Source organism: Vidua macroura, chromosome 8, assembly GCF_024509145.1.
Source record: "Vidua macroura isolate BioBank_ID:100142 chromosome 8, ASM2450914v1, whole genome shotgun sequence".
Classification (NCBI taxonomy): Eukaryota; Metazoa; Chordata; class Aves; order Passeriformes; family Viduidae; genus Vidua; species Vidua macroura.
This window is the reverse complement of record NC_071578.1, coordinates 30,756,828-30,780,036: the sequence shown is the minus strand read 5'-3', so window position 1 is coordinate 30,780,036 and position 23,209 is coordinate 30,756,828. Positions and strand designations below refer to the sequence as shown.

General features: G+C 41.5%; 1 protein-coding gene across 16 annotated transcripts in view; it reads left to right on the top strand.

Moving 5' to 3' along the window:
• The window catches only part of PCDH15 (protocadherin related 15), a 331,935-nt gene that overhangs the window by 132,294 nt on the left and 176,432 nt on the right, over window positions 1-23,209 (top strand). For 11 of the 16 annotated variants that reach the window (XM_053984471.1, XM_053984473.1, XM_053984458.1 and 8 more), the window contains 5 exons: window positions 2,007-2,162; window positions 9,919-10,038; window positions 11,605-11,715; window positions 12,478-12,546; window positions 14,349-14,519. In XM_053984471.1, the coding sequence (XP_053840446.1) occupies window positions 2,007-2,162; window positions 9,919-10,038; window positions 11,605-11,715; window positions 12,478-12,546; window positions 14,349-14,519 (627 nt within the window). The remainder of the gene's footprint in view (window positions 1-2,006; window positions 2,163-9,918; window positions 10,039-11,604; window positions 11,716-12,477; window positions 12,547-14,348; window positions 14,520-23,209) is intronic. The other 5 variants (XM_053984472.1, XM_053984474.1, XM_053984461.1 and 2 more) reach the window with 1 other exon arrangement.

The following is a 23,209-nucleotide window of genomic DNA, read 5'->3' as shown; positions in this document are numbered from 1 at the left end:
AATATTAGTCACAGTCTAAACCAGTTAAACCATTATTGTGAGTTCCCAGACACTTTACAGGGATGTTCTTTGCCAGAAGTAGACTCAAGTCCCCGGGAAACAAGTGAAGTGTGTACATTTCTTAATTAAATTCAGGTAATAATGTTTTTTCATTGGTATTTAAGGTATTAATTCTTCATTTGTTTCTATGAACTGGAACACTTCTTACCTCTTATACTGTGTCAAATCATTCATCTCTGACTATTTAAATTTGGTGGGCTATGAGAAGGAAATCTGGGCTTTAAGGTGGTTCAGATTTTGGCTGTGATGCCCCCTGTGTCTCTCTTGCATGGTCTCAGGGTACTGCAGTCACTCAAAACCCAGAGAAAAGGAGAGCAACCCTCAAAACCCCCAGGGGCTGAGTAAAAATATGAAATGTGGTCATGGGCTTTATTAATATGGCTCTTTGGAGGACACAGGTTAGTGCTGGGTCAACAGCTGGACTCCATGGTCTTGGAAGTCTTTTCCAACCTTATGGATTCTCCTAAAGGACATTTCCAGCCTTCAGAACCAGGGCTGTGCTACCCCAGCAGCACAGAACCATTTAGTGTGGGAGTGTCTCTTTTTGTTAACAAAAACCCCAACCTGTTTTTCCCATCCTTCCACTCAAACCCACTTGAAACTTTGCAGTAAAGTTTCCAATGAAACTAAAGTTTTCCAATGAAACTGGGAGTTTTATTAAGTTGAACATTTAGATTCAGCTTTTTTATTACAGAGCAAAAATTGGAGTCTCTGATTCACAAATTATTGCATTCCATATACTTGGATACCCTTCCCATTTTTCTCTCCCTGTTGATTCAGTCAGCCTGATCCTTTACTTTTTTTTATTTCTTGCCTTTCTTGACAGAAAATCTTCCTAGATTCCATTGATTGTTACTAAGAATGGCAGTGTGTTTTCCAAATAAAATCAGATAAAAAGAAAATTCCACACTTTTCTTCCAAAACTGTTAGAAGAATGACCAGTGATAAATCAGAACTGAAGGTGCAGGGAGCTGCTGAAAGCTGCTGGGATGATTTGTCCCTGGTTTCATAACAAATTTTGCCATTGTTTATTTACATATTTTTGTAAATTCAGAATATAAAATATTTATCAAATATCTATAATTTCAAATAATTATATTATTCTTGGGCTTGGCTGATTAATCCAGATACATTTAGTAGCGACTGCAGCTTATTAAAGGCAGCCTAAAAACTCTTAGATCTTACTTAAATGAGTAGTAAAAGCCATTACAGCCTACATTTCTTTGTCCATTCATCAGTTTGGGAGTTTTAGAGCATTGCTGTCTTTACTGCAGTGAGAAAAACAGGATTGTCCACACTGAAAGTTATTTCTGAATTATTTGCAAATGTAAGTGGCAAATGTAAGTGGCAAATCTGATTAATTTCAGACTTGACCTTTCAATTTAAGACAAGAAAGAAATAAGAAAGACTTTGGGGAGTGTCCAGAAGAGACCACGGAGCTGTTCCAAGGGCTAGAGCCCCTCTGTTCTGGAGCTAGGCTGGGAGAGCTGGGGGTGCTCACTGAGCTCAACTGAGAGGAGAAGGCTCCAGGGAGAGCTCAGAGCACCTTCCAGAGCCTAAAGGGGCTCCAGGAGAGCTGGAGAGGGACTGGGAACAAGGGATGGAGGCACAGGACACAAGGAATGGCTTCCCACTGCCAGAAGGCAGGGATGGATGGGATATTGGGAATTAGGAATTGTTCCCTGGGAGGGTGGGCAGGCCCTGGCACAGGGTGCCCAGAGCAGCTGGGGCTGCCCCTGGATCCCTGGCAGTGCCCAAGGCCAGGCTGGACGGGGCCTGGAGCAGCCTGGGACAGTGGAAGGTGTAGGGGTGGAACAAGATGATCTTGCAGGTCCCTTCCCACCCAAGCCCTTCTGGGATCCGCTGAATTCCAATAACAATAAACCAAAGGCTCAAACAGGTGGCATTTTCTGGGTCCCTTTACCACAACCTCTTTCCCCTTGCAGCCGCCTGTCTCCATCCAGTCCATCGTGGTGCAGGTGCAGTGTGTGAACAAGAAGGTGGGCACCATCATCAACCACGAGGTGCGCATCGTGGTGCGCGACCGCAACGACAACTCCCCGCAGTTCCAGCAGCAGCACTACTATGTGGCCGTCAACGAGGTCAGAGCTGCCTGGTTTTGCTCCTCCTCCTTTGGGTGGGGTCACTGTTAAATGCCAGCTTTCACTGTCTCTTCCTTGAAAACCAAAAAAATACAGTTATTTTCTGTTGTGCCACTCCAGAAAAGCTCATCGCTTCGGTAGGCTTCAGATTTTAGCATCTTATCCTTCTTTTCCTTAAGGAATACAAAGACCAGCACAGTTTTCACCAGGAATATTGCAGAACACACCCAAATTTAAAGCAGTGTCTTCATGAATGAAGTGTTGTTTTCTGTTAAATTAAAGCACATTTAATAACATACGTATGCATGAAGAAAAGAAAGTAAAAAAAACAGTTTAAAAAGGTTTATTAACAATGTTGAAGCTTGGCAAAGTGCAGATGTGGTTTATTGATGATGCTCTGTATTAAATGATGCCTGTGAAATGGATGATTTTATTTTATATTATTTATTATGTTATGTTTTTTTGGAATAGAGAGCTGTGGATTGGACCACTGTGTCATTTGAAGGAAAAAAATTATTTTCTTCTTGAGCTGGTACAACTTCATTTCACCTTCCAGTGAAGTTTTTCATTCTGTTAGGGACTGAATAATTTGCCAATAAGCAGTACAAAAAGCCTGTGTTTTCAGGGTTGGCATGTCAGGGCTTTAGTAATGAGTAGAATCAGGTACTTACATGAAGTAATGGAAATTATGTGGCCTGAAATTATGTGAAAATGGAAAGATGGGTCAGTTTTGTGCAGATAAAGACTGAAAGAAGTATAATTACATTTTAAAAATAAATTATATTAAATATGCAGCCTGGTGGGGTTTGGTTTGTGGGGTGGGGGTCTGTGAGAGAGCATGACTGCTTTGATTTTAATAGACTTGATTTGAAGAAATTTCCTATTTTGTTGTGTTTGGGAGATTCAGCTTTTCAGTGTGTCCTTGTGTTGTCTCTGGTCTCCATGACCACACATGTGCCCTGGGAAAAGGGTGGGACATTGATGAGTTGAGGCCTAATTAACCCAAAAGCGTGGATGAAAAATCCCCCAAATCCACACATTATGTTGGACCTGCAACTGAGATAAGGATAAAGAATGTTTTTCAAACTTCCTGGTTTTAAATTAAAAAGCGTTGCCCTTCAGACACGTTTTTGGCAATCCAGCTACACATGTGACTTCCCACCGGCATGTGGGAGCAGTGGGAAAGTCCTCCATGGGCTTGTCCATGGTTTTCACACTGGCTTTCACATAGCCATGGAATTTCTCTGTTTCTACAGACCCAGTGCAGGAATGTTTCTGGTCCTGAGTAAAGGCAACATCAACACAAGCCTGAAGTGCCTGCATGGGATGTGCTGCAGGGCCCAGATCACTTCCAAAACCTGCACCATTTTTGCAGTGAAACCAAAGACAGGAAGTATGGCTATGCTAAGAAAACAAGGATTTTCCATAATTAGGGAGAAGTCCAAATGGCAGAGTGCAAAATGCACCATTCCCAATTATTTGTGTTCAAAAATTGAGCAACGTTCTGAGGACACCGAGCATTTATTGGAATTATTGCTGGGTAAAATGCACTGTTGCTCTTTCCACCAGCTGCACCCTGATTTAATTAATTTCTTCTTTTCATTTTATCTCTGTTCCATGGATAACATCTGACATGGCACCACTGTGCCCTTGAGCAGCACCCAGTGAGTTCATGCTCTCATTAATTAATTAACAAAAAAATAATTCACAAAGCATCTCAGACTCTCTCAAAGGTTTTAATGAGTGATTAAATGTTTTAATGCTCATTTATTCTGCTCATAATTGGTGCTGCCTCTGGTGAATTTAGCAACAGGAATGCACTGGGACGAAAGGTTTGTGGTTAATTTTTGCTTCTGTTTTCTGGTTGCTTGTAAACCAAAAAGTACAGAAATTTCTTTTACATAGGAACATAAAACAACTCAAAGAAGTAGATTTTATTGTATTTTTTGAGAAATTGAATGTTTTTTAAGTCAAATTGTCTTTATATTTGAACTGTCCCCAACATATTAAGATGAGTTTGTCAGAGAAGATGAGGGTAGTTGTAAATAGCACCATAAATCCTGGTTTCACACGTGGTTTCCATTTGAACAGAAAAAGACATGGTTTGTAATTAAGCCTGGATTTTTTTCAGAAGGTTTAGAATGAGATGGATGTGGTAGAGTAGTGTCTGTTTAGTTTTATAGCAGAAGGAGTCTTGACTGGAATCACTCTGTCCTGAGTTAGACTAAAAGCTCCCCTAATCCAGGGTGTTTGCTTTGCCAGTGCCCTGGCAGATGCTCAAGGAAAAACACAAGGATTGGGAAAGATTCAGTGGTTCTTCCCTGTTGAATTACCTGTGAAATCCTGTGTGGAGCAGCTCCAGACCAATTTTGTCTTTCCCAGTTGCTCGTGGATATGGATATGATGGTCCCTCTTTCCTTCCTTACTCCAGGTGTCTTGTAGCCTTTTTTTCCAGCATGTTTTGTCCTGTGCCATAATTCCTCACTCTGCTACTTCAAACATCTTCATTTGGACCTTCAGAACCCTGACACATCTCAAGACATAAAGAGTGTCTGTGGAATAGTCTGCCTATTCTCCAACAATCTTTAGGGATTTAAGTGTTTCCTTCCCACACTTGTACCTATAGAAGACCTTTGGGTAAAGGTGATCCCAAATTAAAAATGTTCAGAGAAATTAATGTGAGTGGTTTGAATGTGGCTTTTGCAGCTAAGAATCAAAATCTTCATTACCTGTTTATTGAGGAATACTTTTTTGTCAGGATTTTAATTCTTCTGTTAGAAGTATGGACTTGTCACATGGAGCTGGGCTTGTCCTTGTCAGTATTGATGGAGGCTGGAATGTTGGATGAGATGACTTAGCTGGGAATGGCAGTGCTGGGATCCACATTAAGTTACAAATAAAATTGATTTCTTTAAAGTCTTAGTTGAAAACAGATTTTCTGTTTCCCCACCATTTTGGATCCAGTTTTCCCTTCCTGGTGCTTTTACAAGTCCAAGTATCTCAGCCAGCTCCAACTGCTCTCCAAAGCATTAGGAATCTCCACATGGAAGTAAAAACAAATGAAGATTGATGTCACAATTTTTAAGATAATGAGAAATCCTCTACAGAGGATTTTATTATTTTATTATTTTATATATTTTATTATTCCCTTGGTTTTTGCGTGACATATTTTTATTTATATGAAAATATCCCATTGTTATTCAGTTAGGAAAAACTCCTGACAGTGACATTAGCCTGGGGCTAAATTTGACCGTATTAGTGACTTGAAGATTTGAGTTATTACCATATTAAACCCAAGTTCTGCAGCTAAGTTAAAATTCAGAAGAATTATGCAGCTCAGTTAATATTCCACAGGCAAATATATGGCATTGCCACAAGGGGTTTTAATTTATGGAGCCTAATACAGGGATTAGGAAGTAAAATCTTGTACTGCTGAGGCCCAGTGGTGGTGTCTGTGTTTTGTGTTCAACGCAACTTATCTGATCATTTTTATCTGAGCTAAATACAGCTCCAATTTTGCATTGCCTGGGTTTTATAAAACTGACTTTCTTTGCTCTTAGTTTTTCACTTTTCTAAGTCCTACAGGGCAAGTAAGGAGCATTTAATAGCAGGCTCTGTTTGGAAGTACAGGTGGAGTCCCTAGAACACTGTTGAAGTCAGTATTTATTAAATGCATGTAACCTTAGAGCTGCTTGTAACCCAAAAATTTGGGGTTGGTTCATTTATTTGGTTTGGAGCTTTTGTTTTTTCTCCTTTAATTTAGCAGAGATAGGAATCCTTTGCAAAACAAGAGCCTTTCTTGAACTTCAGTTGTCTCAAAACTTTGGGTTTGGGCTGTTGAGAATTAGAACTTGTACTGAATTTTCATTTCTTGTGGCGTAATTATTCCTGTCTTTTTCCTTGTGACATTGAAATAATTAATCTCTGCAGGTAGACATCATCAAAAGAGTGTTAGCTCAGAATGATTAACTGTAAATCTGGCTTTGCTCTGCTCTTTGGGGCCACTCTGAAAAATTATTCATTTTTAACATTGTAAATAGGCAATAATAGGGAAATTCGTTTTCCAAATGTTTTATGGAAGAGCTGAGTGTTTCTGTCTGCATCTCGACTTCTAATAGCCATTAATCACGCTGAAGGCAGTTTTTAAGTGTTACAGCTGTAGACTGTGGAAGAAGAAGATTTATTGTGTGCATCTCCTCTCTATTTGTTTAATTGCATTCTTTTTGGAATCTTCCTTGTTTCATGTCATCATGATTCTTTTCCACTGGATTGAGTTCCCACAGAGATGATTATCCTCAGGCTGTTGCTGGCACTCCTGGAATTGTTTCTTTGCAATCCCTAAAGTTTTGTTTTCATAAGGTAAAACACTCGGCATGGTTAAACCCTTTGATGCACAACTTCAGGCCCTTTCCCTAGGACATAGCAAAGGTTCCTATGGAGAAATAAAATTCCACTCTTCAGTGATATGGAGAAACAAAATTCCACTCTTTAGTGAAGGAATTTTTCCCAATATCCAACCTGGGCCTTCCCTGGCACAGCTTGAGGCCATTTCCCCTTGGCCTGTCCCTGTTTCCTAGCAGCAGAGCCCGACCCTCCCTGGCTGTCCCCTCCTGGCAGGAGTTGTGCAGAGCCACAAGGTCCCCCCTGAGCCTCCTTTTCTCCAGGATAAAGTTGTATTTTGTTAGGGGATCTGAGTTCCTCCTTGTTCCAACAAGGAATGACTGCAGTCTCTTAGAAATCCCTCAAATTGTGGGAAAATGTATTATGGCTGGCTAATGATAAATATCATAGTAAAAATCAGCACAATGCTGAGATCTCTGTGTAAAAAGTTTGTGAGGCTTGGTGGGCTTGGTGTGCTGAGGGCCTCTCCCACATGATTGGAAGTGAATTTGAAGTATTGAGTTAAAGAGCTCATCTGAATTTTTCTAAAGGCTGCAGGAATCTCTAATATGAGATCTTGAGCAGGCTGGAAGTCACAGAATCATGGAATATCCTGAGCTGGGAGGGACCCACCAGGATCATCCACTCCACCCCCTGCCCCTGTACAGATACCCCAACAGTCGCACCCTGTGCACCCTGAGAGCACTGTCCAAACGCTGCTGGAGCTCTGTCATGAGCGAGTGGAGAGCATTTTTTTTCCAGTGGTCTTTTCTAGTATAATTTGTGTTGCATGAAAGAAAACTTAGATAAAATGGAAACGTGTGTGTCCTGAAGGTCTGCACATCTGCAGTCAGTTATTCTGTGTGTAATACATCAAATGCAAGAATTTAGCTTTTGACTTTTACTGTTAGAGCATGGAATTGGAGTTCTGGTGTTTACTGATGTGTCATTTTTGCAACTGTCTCCTTTGTTATCACTTATTAATGTGCTTTATGGTGCTGGAGCCTTTTTATGTTGGCCACTATTTATGTGCACACTGTCAGAACGGGCTGGTGGGAGCTGTGCCAGCAGCTCCAGGGTGTCTGTCATCTCCTGGGCGGCTTGGATGTGACAGCATTTTTACAATATTTAATAGTGTTAAATATATGGGTTTGGGTTTTCTGTTTTGGGGTTTTTTTTGTTTTTTTAATATGGGACACTATCTACAGTACAGTGTCCAGTGTTGGGATCCCCAACACAAGAAAGGTGTGGATCTGTTGGAATGAGTCCAGAGGAAACCATTGAGGGGCTGGGAGAGCTGAGGGTGTTGTTCACCTGGAGAGGAGAAGGCTCCAGGGAGAGCTCAGAGCCCCTTGCAGAGCCTAAAGGGGCTCCAGGAGGGCTGGAGAGGCACTTGGGATGAAGAGACAGGACACAGGGAATGGCTTCCCACTGCCAGAGGGCAGGGATGAATGGGATATTGGGAAGGAATTGTTCCCTGGCAGGGTGGGCAGGCCCTGGCACAGGGTGCCCAGAGCATCTGTGGCTGCCCCTGGATCCCTGGAAGTGTCCTGGAAGGCCAGCCTGGACACTGGGGCTTGGAGCACCTGGGACAGTGGAAGATGTCCCTGCCCATGGAAGAGATTGAGATTAGATGATCTTTAATGTCTCTTCCAACCCAAACCAGTCTGGCATTCTACATGTTTGATGTCTCCAGAGCTTCTCCTCTCAGATCCATCTGGGAGCACCAGGACTTTGTCCTGTTTGGCCAGCAGAAACCTGGGAGATTTCCATCACATGCCACCCATGACCAGCCAGCACCACGCCTGGCTCTTTCCACTAACGGGACCATTGTTTAAACAGGGATTAACTGGTTTAACTCTCTTATTTTCAGTTACAGAGTGTCAGTAGCTCCTCAGGAAGGGCCTGAGGAGTCTGTGAGGAGAGGTAGGAGCTGCCCTGGCCTGAGGGATCCACGGGCTCCAGCACTGGGCACATCCCAGCCCTCAGCCAGCCCCATGGGGCCTCAGGAAAACTGGGATAAGAGAGGGGAAAAGGGGGTTAAGAGAAGGGAAAAGGAGGTTAAGAGAGGGGAAAGGAGGTTAAGCCTGAGTGGATGTCAAGGAGCAGCCCATCCCCAGTGGTGGGAATACCCCCTGCAAACCACCCTGGAACTTTACCCAACTGGTTTTCAGGTTACTTTGGTCTTCTGTCCCCTTCTCCCCCATATAGCTCAACCCATTAGGGCACAGTCAACTTCCTACACCTACGTGTGACACTTCTGCTGCCTGTTCCAGGAGTAAATAAGCCAAGTTAGTAGCAAACATGAACATAAAGAGTTGTGGTGTAAGTGTGTACAGTGGTAGTATTATAAATTAAGTCCAACTTATTTCACCATAAAAAGGCTTCAGATTGGTGGGTTTTATTTCAAAGATTCAGTAATCTCAGCCCTGAAAATGTTTCTCAGAGAACTCTGCCAACCATTACACCCTTAATTAGCAGCTTTATAAATAAAACAGGAACTATGAGTGCAGGAGGAAATGGGGAGTTAAGCCTTTGCTTTATTGTGAACACAGGAATGTGAAATAACATCCACATCTGCACCAAATGCTGGAATGACTCTGTCCTTTGCCTCCTGCTCTTCTTCCAACATTTCAAACCTTTTTAGGCCCTCTAGGTTTAAATATGTGCAGCAGCTTTGTGTTAGTTCTGGAGGAAGGAAGAGGGGCCAGTGGGAGTCTGGGAATTTCAGGGCCACAGATCTGAGGGCAATGAGAGCACCAGGGAGCAAGGGTTGTGCTGAATCCACAAGTGTTTGTTCATTTGTTCTTCGCTTTCAGGTTGATTACTTGCAAAGTTTCCTGAATATTTAAATTCAGAAATGATGACTCCCAATGAATCTTCTGTCTTTGCTCTAAATGGGCCTTGATTTCGTGCTGTTTATCTGCACAAGGATAATTATAAATTGATTCATTTTCAAAACATCATTTAATGGGTATTCAATTGCTGCCAACACAGTATTGGCGCAACAGCATCACTCCTGTGTTTGCTCAAAGCCATGAAGCTCTATGTGTGTTTGTGTTTGCATGTAACAATATTAATCTGACTCTGTTCACATTGCTATGAAGATGCTGTCAGATAAGTTCTGTTTACATTTACAGCTCATCCTTGTTTTCCTTCCTGAGTCTGAAAAAGGAGCTTTTATTTGGTTTAATCTATATTTATTTCATGGGTTCTTTCAGGATTAAAGAGTGTTTTTCTCATTTTTTGTCTTTTTTTTGAAAGAAGATGAAGTTCTGTTTTGATGCATTAGAAACCAGAGCTAGGGGGAAAAATAAGGTTAAGATTGACTTTAAAACCCCAAGGTTTTAATGGGGATCTCTTGCTGTTCTTGCAGTTAACTCCAGTTGGAACAACCATCTTCACAGGATTTTCTGGAAACAATGGTGCTATTGACATTGATGATGGTCCCAATGGCCAGATAGAATACGTCATCCAGTACAATCCTAATGACAAGGTACAGCCATTCGAGCTTTTTTCCTCTATTTATATTTATATTTATATTTATATTTATATTTATATTTATATTTATATTTATATTCATATTGTTTCTATAACATGACGTAGCAAATGAACAAGAGGTTGCTGTTGAACATGAAGAAATGTTTTCCTTCATGTCGAGTATCCTCTCTGCCTGCTCCGTAATCACAGATGAATTTACCTTCCCTCTCATTGCCTCACTGTCAGCAGCTGGATCATTTCACTTTCAATAATGCCTGGAGAAGTTGTGTCTATCCCATCCCTGGAAGTGTCCAAAGCCAGGGTGGACAGGGTTTGGAGGAACCTGGGATAGTGGAAGGTGTCCCTGCCCATGGCAGGGGTGGGAATGGCTTTAACCCAAATCATTTCCAACCCAAATCATTCTGGGACTCCATGATTTCTGTTTTGCCTCAGTATAAATCCCCTTGTTGATTTCCCCCCCTTGGTGGGAACTAGGAATATTTTATCCAAAAAGATGAGTGCCAAACTAAGATTATCTCCAGTTATTTATCAGTCTGGGATGCATTTCCCAATCTTGTTTTCCTGCCCACCACGGATTCCCCATGCAACACGGGAATTTAACACTCATTCACATTTATTTGCTGAAAAAACCCTTCCATTTTAGCCGTTATTTAGGCTCTTGAAGGAAAAAGGCCTTGCTATGTGATGTAAAGAAACAACATTCCTGTGTGCCTCTGCTGTGTTTGGAATCTTGTATTGCTGTTGCCTGTTCAAAATACTTAAATATTAACTATCTTCAACACTGAGAAATTGAACCATGGAAAGATGGGGTTTTTAATCAGATTAATTTGATAATGAAATTGCAATTGGATCTCAAGTCAGAAATTTGTGCCCTCCTGCCATTTGTTGCCCCAGCTTTGTCACCTGAGTCTGCGGAAGCAAATACATGGAACAAATTGAATTTTGCCTGATTTAACATCTGCATTTACCCTGAAATGTGCATTTCCTCGGATAGGAACATATGCATGAGCTGGCACCTAAATGTTGATGTTCTCTGCTTGTTTAGCACTTCATTGCCCTCATGAAAGGCAGAATAAAGAGCAGATAAGTACAATGATGTGGATTCCTTATCTCTGCCACTTGAGCACCTGTTCTGAACGCACCACTGCAAATTCAGGATGGCAAAGGGGAAAGAAGCAAATATTATAAATATTATTATATATATAATTATAAATTATTATATTATTATTATTCTATGATTGTATTATTATTACACTTATTATATTATTATAAATTATTATAAATTAAATTATTATAAATATTATAAACACACTTTTGTGTTTGGAAGTACTAACAGATAGGGAAAGAATCCAGGAGAATTCTGTACTGTACAGATTCATTACTGGGGGGTTCTTCAGGAGGAAATTCGGTGGGGAGAAAACATAGAAAGCTTTATAATCTCTGATCTGAAGAGCAAATGCAGCCTTGGAATACCAGCCAAAGGATCATCCCGTTGTGGCCCAGCTACAACACATCTTAACTTTGAGGCATGTTCAATGTTATTGTGTTTTCTCCTTTGCAGACTTCTAACAGGACCTTTGATATTCCTCTCACTTTGTCCGGAGCAGTAGTTCTGAGGGAAAGACTAAATTATGAAGAAAAGACTCGTTATTTTGTCATTGTTCAAGCAAATGTGAGTATAAATCTCTTGAAGGCCATTTATGCCCCTAATTTAGGTGTGGGTTTAGCTTCCTTCCCAAGGAAAGGCAGAGCCTTGCTGAAATACCATCTCTGACAAATCCTCTTCTGCTGAAGATCTAATTTAAGATTTATCCAGGCTGTTGAAAGCTCAGGCATATTATTACTGCTTAAAAAAGCTTGCTCAGTGTGTGACAAGCCAACCTTTTTGGCACAAGGAGCAACTTGCAAATGTGCAGTGCAGCCCATGCAGAAAAGTGCAGCCTCATGGCACTAAATGTCCCATTTTCTAACAAATCTGGCGAGGCTAATTTTCACTCCGATGAGTTTAATGGACACAATTTCATTGTATTCTTTAGGTTGGAAATGCATTTTGTTATAAAGAGGTGATTTTTCCTTCAAGTCATACCACAAGTGTACGGAGAGGTTTTTCCAGAGTGGCTGGCAGTGGATAACTGAGAAGAAAAGTGTTGTATAAACTGTATCTCAGATATCTGTCATCAGAATGTGTTTTTGATGCCCTTGAGGGCTGTGAAAGGTTTTTCCCCTTTTTGTCCTTCTGATAATAACTGAAATGAAAGCTTCTCTTTTGTTGTTCACGGCTGTTATGACACATCTTTGTTCATGGGAAATGATATTTGCTCTGAAGCAATAGGAAATCCTGAATCCACACCTTCACATTCCTGTCATCTCTCTAACACAGAAGTACAGATACATTTTGCAGTCTCTTTTCTTACTTGTTCTGTGGCATGTTCAGCATTCTGCCAGCAGAAGCCAGGCTCCAGGGATGGCTCAGTGCTCCTTGCTCCTCTGCCCCTGTGCTCAGGTGAGACCCCACCTGCAGAGCTGCCCCAGCCCTGGGCCCAGCACAGGAGGGACCTGGAGCTGCTGGAGAGAGCCCAGGGGAGGCTCCAGGATGAGCAGAGGGATGGAGCAGCTCTGCTGGGAGGAAAGGCTGGGAGAGCTGGAATTATTCACCTGGAGATGAGAAGCTTTGGGGGGACCAAATTGTGGCCTTGCAGGGCCTGAAGGAGCTACAAGAATGATGGAGAGAGACTTTTCCAAGGAATGGAGTGACAAGGGGGAATGGGTTCCCAGTGCCAGAGGGCAGGGATGGATGGGATATTGGGAAGGAATTCCTTCCTGTGAGTGTGGGGAGGTCCTGGCACAAGGTGCCCAGGGAAGAAGTGGCTGTGCCTGGAAGTGTCCAAGACACAGGGCTGAGGGCTCCTCTCAGCTGGGGCTTCTCTCCAGGCTGAGCAGCCCCAGCTTCCTCAGCCTTTCCTGGGCACCCAGATGCTCCAGGCCCTTGCTCAGCTCCAGCAGCTCCTGGCCCTGCTCTGCTGAGGCTCCAGAGCTGGACACAGCACTCCAGAGGTGCCTCCAGGGCTGCCCACAGGGCCAGGATCCCTCCCTGACCTGCTGCCAATGCTCTCCTGCTGCCCATTCAGCTCCTTCTGCTGGGAAAAGCCATAAAGCACAGCCCATCCCTGGAAGTGCCCAAGGCCAGGCTGGACAGGGCTTGGAGCAGCCTGGGACAGTGGAAGGTGTCCCTGTCCATGGCAGGGGTGGCATTGGATGGGCTTTAAGGTCCCTCCCAACCCAAATCATTCTGGGATTCTATAACCCCACGGGCTGCATTGAATTATCTCTGGTGTGTTCTGTGCAATCACATTCCTCTGATTACACTATCAGTGCTTTGTTGTCCTTGCATCCTGAAGACACTGCTGGAAATTAATTACTCTCTATCTGCTTTGATCCAGAATTACTCAGAGGCACTTACTGGAGGAATGGAGAAATGGTTTAGTTGATGATGAAAGCTGCTCCTTGTAGCTAGAATTGTTTTTCATCATTGACCATGAAGAAAGCTTAATGCAGAAATTCCCATATTTATTCTAAATGTGAAGCTGGTGCAAGAACCGAGTGGACTGCAAAATAGGAAAAAAAATATGTATCCAAGCCAATTTAGAGCAATGGCCTCTTCATCTTACATAGATTAGGTTATTCAACAGCATAAATTAAAAGAAAAAAACCAAATTTCAAAATTGCTTTTTTTCTTTCAGTGTTACATTAGGATCGGAGGGCAAGATGTAATTCATGGCACATGTTCCCCCCCAAGATGCAAAGGAAAGTTCATGCAGCAGTTCCTCTGCGAAAATGGGAATATTTTTGAGTACTTTAAACAATATATTAGCTAGTCATGATGTTTCTTCACTAAAGGAAGAAAGAAAACTTGAACTGTTGCTAATGTATACTTTGGGTATAACCACAACAATTTCTGATTATAAATAAGGCACGGGGCCTTTTTATGTTCTACAAACATGCTGCATTATTGTTGTTTCAGTCCTGTAGTTTTCCCAAGCTGTATTATTTCTGAGCTCTAGATGTTTTGCAGTATTTCTTCAATTTTTCCCCTAATTTTACTTGTGAGCCTTTCAGGCTGCAGCTCTGAGGCTGAAGTTCCTGTAATTACTCCTAGAACACTAATCATTCCGATTCTTATATGTTTTATCCTCAGCCTTGATCAAAACCTTTGGGGTGTTTTTATTTTAGGACATTTTTAGGAGGTTTTTTCAGGAGATTCTGAGTTCAGGAAGTCTCACCAGACGGACCTGGTTTGCTCCACAGGACCGAGCCCAAAACCTGAACGAGCGGAGGACGAGCACGACCACCCTGACCGTGGACGTGCTTGATGGGGACGATTTGGGCCCAATGTTCCTTCCCTGTGTGCTGGTGAACAACACCCGGGACTGCAGACCCCTCACCTACCAAGCCAGCCTGCCTGAGCTGACAGACCCTGTGAGTCCTCTGGGATTTTCCAGGTTTTCTCTGTTTGCCTGTCATCTTTTCCTGTGGGCACAACTGGGAGCTGTAGCTAAAAGGTCACCTGTGCTTGATGCCGTGGTTTGTGTGCCAAGCAAGAGGAAACTGAGGTAAGATGCATGTGGGGATGATGGTGAAATTCCAGCTTGGATCCAGTGCCAAACTGACTGTCGGCTGCAAGGGCTGAGTCTTGTAAAAATTTGGTAAATTTGGGAATTGCTTTTCCTGGTCTGTCCGTGTTTCGCTCTCAAAATATCCCCAAGAAGCACTTTTGGGAGAGGATTTGATGTTATTCCATTGAGGGTTGATATAAACCATAGGAGAAAGATTTTTGGGAGGAGGAAGCATGAGTCACTGACCCCTGAAAGGATTTTTGTTGCAATTATCATGTTTTGATCAAGAGGCAGTGAAGATCAGTGGGGGTTTATCCCATGTAGGTCCTTGTGCTAAGTCTGTCAGTTAATCCACTCATGGGGTCGGGTAAAGGTGAGTGTAAGGCTCATTTCACACTCCATGCACACATGAATCCCAAAATGAGGTGATAAGTTTTTCATTTCTTCTTGCAACTTGGTGCCAACGGCCATTCCTTACAGCAGAGCTGCTGCTTGGAGATCTGCACCTCTGCTGGGAGGAACAGAAACAGAGATTGCTGAATTAATATTGATATGTGACCTCTGACTCATACAATTAAGAATAAAAAAAGGCAGAACCAGTCAAAATACTAGGTATTGCCCCACCTGATTGACTCTGACATTGAGATGGCGTCAAAATAATGTTCAGCTTTGGCATTAAGGTTTGTGACTTTGGTTGCTTGTCACAGCACACACTGTGTCCTGCTGCCTCCAGCCAAGGGCAGGTTGAGGTTGGAGATGTGGAGATTCCTGCTCTTCCCTGCCTTATCTCCCTTCCTGTCCTGTGCCTCACACTCTTTTCCCATCCCACACATTTTGGTGTCTTGCTTGGTGTGGCCTCAGGGCTCCTGCTGCAGATATCCTTGGGATGGGTCAAGGGAAGGGGGACATGATCCCTATTTAATTTGGAGTATTGATTTCCACATCCTCCCCACACACACTTCTCCACCTTGGTGTACTTAAAGGCCCTTTGTAGCTGTGTTGTGCTTGGGATTTGGAGAACTGCCTTGAATTTAAATTCTACTTTAACATGCTTTGGGCTTGGTAGCATTTTGAGGAAAGGGGCAGCTCCCTGTCCAGCTGAGTGTAGGACCTCCTCAGGATGAGCACCCTGACTATGCAGGATGAGGGACTGTGACCCCATTTCACCTGCACAGATCTGTTCTAATTGCCAGGGTGGGAGCAGATGAGGCAGGAATTATAAATAACTGGTGTTTTTATGGGTTTTTATCTGCTTATCTGAAGGTATAACACACATCAGACAATTTTTGCCTCTCAGTCAGAGGATTCCAGCTCCAGCTCTGCTCCTGCCCTTGGCCAGGCATGTTCCCCACGGGAAGACAAAGCAGTGTCTGCCAGGGAGAGAGGCTGGGCCAGGAACAATCTGACCTGGGATTTAGGTACTGAGCTGAAAACTCATTTATTTAAACTTCCTGAGCTGCAGCGTGCTCAGAGGCAGCTGCTTTTGTTTGGTTTTTAGCTTTTCTTGTGTCAAACTGCCCCTGATCTATGAAATGAGACCTGGGTTCTACTGATGAACCACGAACTCTTGGCTATTTATCTCTTTGCAGCACTTTTGATAAACCTAAGTGGAAGAAGTTATACCTTGAACCTCAAATATTTACTTGGCTTTTAGGCGATAATTCCTTTGGAAGGTGTGGATGATACTTAGATTCCGCTAGGAAAGATTTATATGACGTTTATCCTTTACATTTTTATGTGTTTTATTTATTCTTTACTAAGCTACTCCACAGCTACCATTACCCTACTCCTGAGGCTAAAGAACTATTTTTAGTTTAAGACCACCTTTTTGAAATTATTTTAAATTTGCTTTTTAATTTTTCAATGAAGATGAGAAGGAATATTGATGACTGAGGAACAAAGTTGAAGTATGAATTATTCAGAGGCAGTAGCTGGAAAGAGAAGTCCTGCTTTACTGGGCAAGATGTCCACTCAGCTGACCCCTAAAATAAAGCATTTAAGGTCACTGGTAAGAGTAATATTTTTGTCCAGTATAGTTGGAATCTACCCATGAATTTACTGAGGTGAAAAGTTGGGAATTCATTACTTCCTATTAGCTGAATTTCAATTTCCAAGAAAACCTGTGTTGCTTGTTGATTAGGTTTGGGGATTTTTGTTGGTTTTGTTACATTGCTTTATATTTATATTATATTTTAGTGTTTCTGTGTCTGATCAGCTCTGGTAATTAATTTTTCCCCCTCTTGTGTCAGGAAGACTTGAATAAGTTAGCATTTATTATCAGGATGTGTGAGTCATCACTTTAAAAGTACAACCTCATAAATATCTCATAACATGGGCAAGATAACTTCTCCTCCTTTTTTCCCCCCTTCAGTTCATTCCTGTCACACACACAATGTGAAGGTTTCCCCCACTTCTATACTCTGTATTTTCCATCATCGTGCACAGAAGAAAAGCCTGTTAAACAGCAAAATATAGAGTTATTATTAACTCTATAAATATTAAATAAATAACTCTATAAATATTAAATATTACTCTATTAGAGTAATTATTTAATTAATTGCTGGGCTAGATTTGCAACCATGGGATTTATTTTGGGCTTCCATGGGGTAATTATGGGGTTTCATGGACACTAAGGCACCCCATGACACCAAGGATTTTGTACTCAATCCAGACTGGACCTCACTCTTCTACAAGTTCCTTGTTCTTGCACCTCTGATGAATCCTCCTGCATGGAAAGGGTTTAGGTTCGTACTGATTATGCCCAGAATCTTCGGGAATTGTGACAGCAGGAACCTCACATGGTTTGTGGGCTCAGGTGCCCTCTGGAGCTGAGACTGAGCAGAGCATGGAGAGATGAAAGGCTAAAAAATAATATATAAAACCTTCTCAAACAACAGTGAAGATGAGAGAGGTGAAAAAAGACACCGGAGAGCAGGAGGTGCCCCTGGAAGTGTCTGTTAGTGAGAAGGACCTCTTCAGTTCCATCAGTTTGGAATCAGGGGGAGAAATCTGCATTTTTCTGAGGAGGTGTTGTAATCCCGCTGAGTGAGCTGGGGTTGGGAGCACAGGACACTTCCAGAGGGTGTTAATCAGCTCTGAACAAATACATTTTATGCTGATTATTGGTAATTAATTAGCACTGTACAGGGTGTGTTAATTAATTACCAATAATCAGCATGAAATTGGACTTGGACTTGAATTGGTTTTGGACTTGATGACCTCAAAGTTCTTCTCCACCCTAGTTAATTCTGTGATTAATTCTGGTTTTGGGTACCTCTGGGCTTGAGGGTGACAGGCACCTGACAATTCCTTCCAGCTGAATTCCCTTGCAGTTCCTTCCTTTGGCCCTGCAAATCCCAATTCCTCCCAGACACAAAACCTCCTGGAATTTTCTCCCAGATACACATTCATATAAAACCTACAGCAGCAGCAGCAGCACAAGTGAAAATTCTGGAAACAGTATCTCCCCATCTTGGTTATATTAATCAAAGAGAAAAAGTTCATCAAAATGTTCTGGATTTCCTCCAGTGGTCATTAAATTAATTAATTAATTATTACCTTATTTTGCTGTGGGGAGTACCAGCACGAAAGACATTTGATCCAGGGCTCTACCATGGAATGAACACCAGTTAACCACCTCTGAAGTGGGAGAGATTTGCTGGTTCACCTGGAGCTCCCACACAGCTGCCAGCAAGATTTTTGGGGCACTGAAAGACACAGCCGTCAGATTTTGGCCTGTTAGGCCAAATTGAAGTGGATATGTGTGGCTAAACCCACTTTAATAGAAGCTGTCAGCAGATGAGGAATGCCTCTCTTAACTGTGTGAGTGGTAAAATCCCACAGAATAATGGGGTTTTTTTCTTGCCGACTTCTAAACCTGATTGCTTAAAGACAATTCACAGGAAGGGAATGACCCCTAATAACAATCAAACTGCATAAAATTAAAAAATCATCTTCAGTTGCTACTTTGTCTTGTCATTTTTTTGGTGTTTGTTTGTTAGACATGGGACATTTTTAAACTGCAAATGTTCACAGTTAATGTAGGGAGTTGTTGGTCTCTGGAGCAGTTCAATCTCAATCTGCCTTTATTTTTCTTTGCCTTATTTGTATTAAGATTTGGCTTTTTTAATTCAAACATGATAAAAGAGCTTTGCCAGCCATTGGCCTGTTGAGACTTACGAACTGCATTTGTGATTCAGTGGCATCAAGCCTCAGGAAATTATTTGGGATTTGATTTGTTTCTAATTATTCCTTTCCCAGCTGAACAGGCTCTGTCCGGTTTTTGGGAGTGCTGCTAAATGCTTTGTAGGGGGTGGAATTTACACTTCCTGCTGGAATTAGCCCATGATTGACTACAGTTGTGTCTGCTGGCAAAACGAAATGTTCAAAGTCTGCCTTGCAGAGAAAACAGAGTTTTCATCATTAGGAGAATTGTTTCTCTCTATATAAATCATTTTGGGCAAGAAAAAAGTAATTTTATGTTTTAAATAGGCAGCATCCAGCCCTGCTGTTAATTAGACTAAAATCTTTGGTGCAAGATAATTAGTGCTGGGCTGAGATTAATGGGGGTTCCTGGGTACTTTAATTCAAAAAATTATTTTGGTGGACAGGGCATTGGTCTCATTTCTGGAAATAACCAGAGAAATAATTTAAAAACTGCTTTATTAGTGATTCTTGTTCCTAAGTAAATTGGAAAAGAACTTAATGACTGAGGCTCTGAACAGTCCCTCTATATTCCACTGAAAGATGAGCAAATTGTCCCATTTTTGCAGGGATTAATTTTTCAGTAGCAATTTAGGTGAATGCTGCGACTCAGGCGAGTGGAGGGGAAATGCAGATTGACTTCCCTGACACCTCTGCAGCTCTCAGGGTGTTTTTTTGTGGAAGAAGGCAGAGCTGTGGCCAAGCTGTTTGCCATTGGAGGCAGATAGCAATTTTTCTAATTAAATTTCAGCAGAGATGCAAGATGAACAGATAGGTGATCATGAAGTGCTTTGGAGGGGGGAAAGCAAGGCAGAAACAATGATAAAATTCTCTCGAGGCTGCAGCCACCCTGTTTATTCCAGGAAAACCTTTCATTTGCATTTCCCCCCTCTTTTCACTCTAATTGCAGCCCCACAGAGGTCACCAGATTTATGTGGACTTCAAGGCAATGGATCAAGTTCACAATATTGGGCTGGTTTTTAAGCTGGTGTAGTGATTTTGAATGAATAACTCAGCAAAGTCAAAATGAGCTTTGATAAGCTATTGATTATCTGCTAGTACCTGATAGGGAGCTATAAAAGGTGTTTTAAGTCTGTTGATGTGATTTTCCCTATCCTTCCCCTTTTTAGGATTGATTGTCTGTCTCCCACATGCCATCCCTTGATAGGTGGGGTCTTTTTTTAAGGAAAATATCACTGAAAAGCAGCGAAGCATGAAAAGGTTAAAATCACAAAGATGTGATGTTACAGATAATTAAATTTTATGTATTTGGGAGGATACCAGGATGGCTAATTAAAAAGAATTGTCAGTAAAATTGTGAGCTACTTTAATATGTGAATACATAAACCTGAGAATAATTTCCCTTAGCAGCCAGGCAAGCTCTTCCCTTGGCTGATATATTGATCAGGCAGGACAGTCCCTGTTAATCTAAAATTAACCTGTATCTTTAAATATAGATTTTTTTTTTTCAGATAGAGGAGAGGTTCATTTGCCTGGTTTGGCCTTCAAAATCAAACAAAACCATGATTTTAACTTCCAAAATTTAATGATTGCCTAAAGAACCAGGTGTTTCAGACAACACTGTGGTTGAGAAAATTATAGCAAGGCTGCAGAATGAAGGAATAAAGTCTGAAAGGCACTTTACTTCAGGGGATTTTAACCCAGTTGTGGTTCAGAAGTTGAGTTGCTGTCTGTGGGTAAAAAAAAATAAATATATATTTATATATATAGTAGTTCTAATCCTTAAAAGTGGAGGTTTTAAGGGGAAAAGGATCAAACTTGCTTGAAAAGTGAGGTTTTGGTCAAAAAAATGAAACCGGGAAAGAAAAATGTCCCTGCAGATCATCTTTGAAGTTGGTTTTGGGTTGAGAGAAGCATATTTTGGGTGTTGCTAGGGCTGGGTTATGGGACACAGAGACCCTTGGGCTCCCTGGGTGGCACAGGAGCAGCTCTGGGAGCTCTCCAGAGGCTCAGGCTGGGCTGGAAATTTGGCTGAAAACAGGTGCATTTTCTAGCTATTTATCAAGCTGTAAAGTTAAATCTCAAATCTGATTCATTATCAAGGCAGGAATAAACTGGTAAAAATGAGTGATTTTATAATTTATTATTATATAAATGTATTATCATAATATATGAATAATTATATCAATATTATATATTGATTTATTGTTATGATATATTGTTATAATTTATTGTTTTGTTTTCAAATCTGGGAATGTTTCATCAATTGCCTGCTATTTCTCATCATGGTTAGGAACTTAGAGGTGAGAAAATGTTCAATTCTTCTGGCTTTGCCAGGAGTTGAGAAGGAAAAGGGTCCTGAATTTGTTTGGAGGAAGTAACAGTGGTTCTGAAATTAGAAGGACTTTCCTTTCAGGAAGGAAGAGGAGCTACTTTGATTCCAACTATGGTTGCAGCCACAGCAATCCAATCCATCCAAGGCTGGAGAGCGATCTCCAGGGCTTTGGTGTGGGCAGCAGGGCAGGTTCAGGAGCACAAACCACCTTTTTATGCAGCAAAACTGAGGCTAAAAATCCAATCAAAGAATTAATCAACACCATTGATTAAAGAATTAATCAATCCTGTAAGATTCAATTCTGTTTTTGTCCCATAGATCCATGTTTGTTACAGCACCAAGAGGAGATGTTGTCACAAAGGAAACATATCTAGCAATTTATTTGCTCCTTAAATGTCACTTGGAAGCATTTGAAGGCTTTAAATGTTGACATTTAAACAAAATATTCTTGCAGCGATGCTTTATTAGCCAACTTTACTCCAGAAGAATTCTTATCTCTGTCACATCCCTGGGCCTTGTAGAGAGAATTATTTCAGTGCCTGGGTTATCCCGTTAAACTGTAGCTGATCATTAGGGGTCAGGAGGAATTATTTCTCTTTTTAGCTTGTTGTCATAATTCAGAGGGTGAAGATTAATTCCTCAATTAATCAAACATGGTCTGCAAAACCTTAATTGATGAATATTTGTAAGTACACGTTAAAATGAAATCACCCTTGGAAATTAAATGAAAGGAAAGTCCCCCTTCCCAGGACAGTCATGTTTGCTCTGCCGCATGCTTTGACAATTGTTTTGTGGAAAACATTCCTTGAATCCTAAAGCTCTTTCCTGTGGAGAACATGGAAATTCCTGGTGAGTGGAACTTCCTCTCCTGATAGGAGAAAATGGGATTAATTTCCATTTGGCTCTGAATCCATACCGTGGGCAGCACAGCAGTGCTGGGGAGGCAGGGGACTGCTTGGTAAATAATTCCTGCTTTTTGTCCTGGGATTGGAAAATAAAAGTATTTAATAAAACACAAAATTTCCCTATTTCACCCTAAAAAAGATGTGAGGATGAGCTTAAGGATGAAGGATGTGAGAGTTACAGGTGAGGTGTGTACATGCACACATGTAAATTTGCACAAATTTCTCGAAAATACATCCAAAATTTAACTGGCAAAACCCATTTTTTCCTGTAACCTTCAATCTTAAAGTGCCACTTCTAATGTTACCATTCAATCAGTGTAATAAAATGGATTTAATAATGGTGAGGCAGAATTTGTAGCTGGCTGTGGCCACAAAATCTCTCCCTAAAATTCTTTTCTGACAGGGTGGCAAACTTTAATGAGGAGAGGACAGTGGTGGATACAGCTGGAATTAAGTAGTGAGGTAATTCCAGATGGCATTCCCACTCCTGGACTGGAGAAGTGCTTATTGAGTACCCAAAAGAGAGGAAAACCAGTACAGAAAATGAAATTGTTCTCCAAGCTGAGAATGGGAAGGGCAGTGGGGTTTTGCTGACCCCAAACATCCCCCTCCTCTCTCAGCCTTCTGAAATTCCCCCTGCTGTGAGACTCTGCACCTGGTTTGTTCCTGCAGGTGAAGGAATGCCAGATTCTCTGCAGAAGAGATGAAATGTGGGAATAAAGAGAAAGAACCACCAACATTATTGTAATAAAATTTCCGTGTAAAGAGAGTCAGCCAAGAGACAAAGGGCCTGGGTGAAATACTGACCTGTTCATCTTGATATTTCTCTTTTTTTAGATTTCAAATAAATTACTCTCTGGGTTTTGGGGGGTTTTGTCTCATTCCATACAGCTGAAATTAAGAAAGGTTCCACCACTGGTACTGGTTATATCTTCCTACCGAATCGTTCTCCTCTTTTATCATTTGCTTGTAACTTCTTGTGCTTTTTGTGATGTATTATTGTGTGGCTAATTTTTCTAAAGGCATAGAGAAGCCATCAGCCTGTTGCCTTTAGGAAGAGAAATATAAATATAGAAATATTATATATGTATAGATATATGATAGAGAGAATTATCCCTCTGTGAGAAATAGCATTTATAGGGAAAGAAA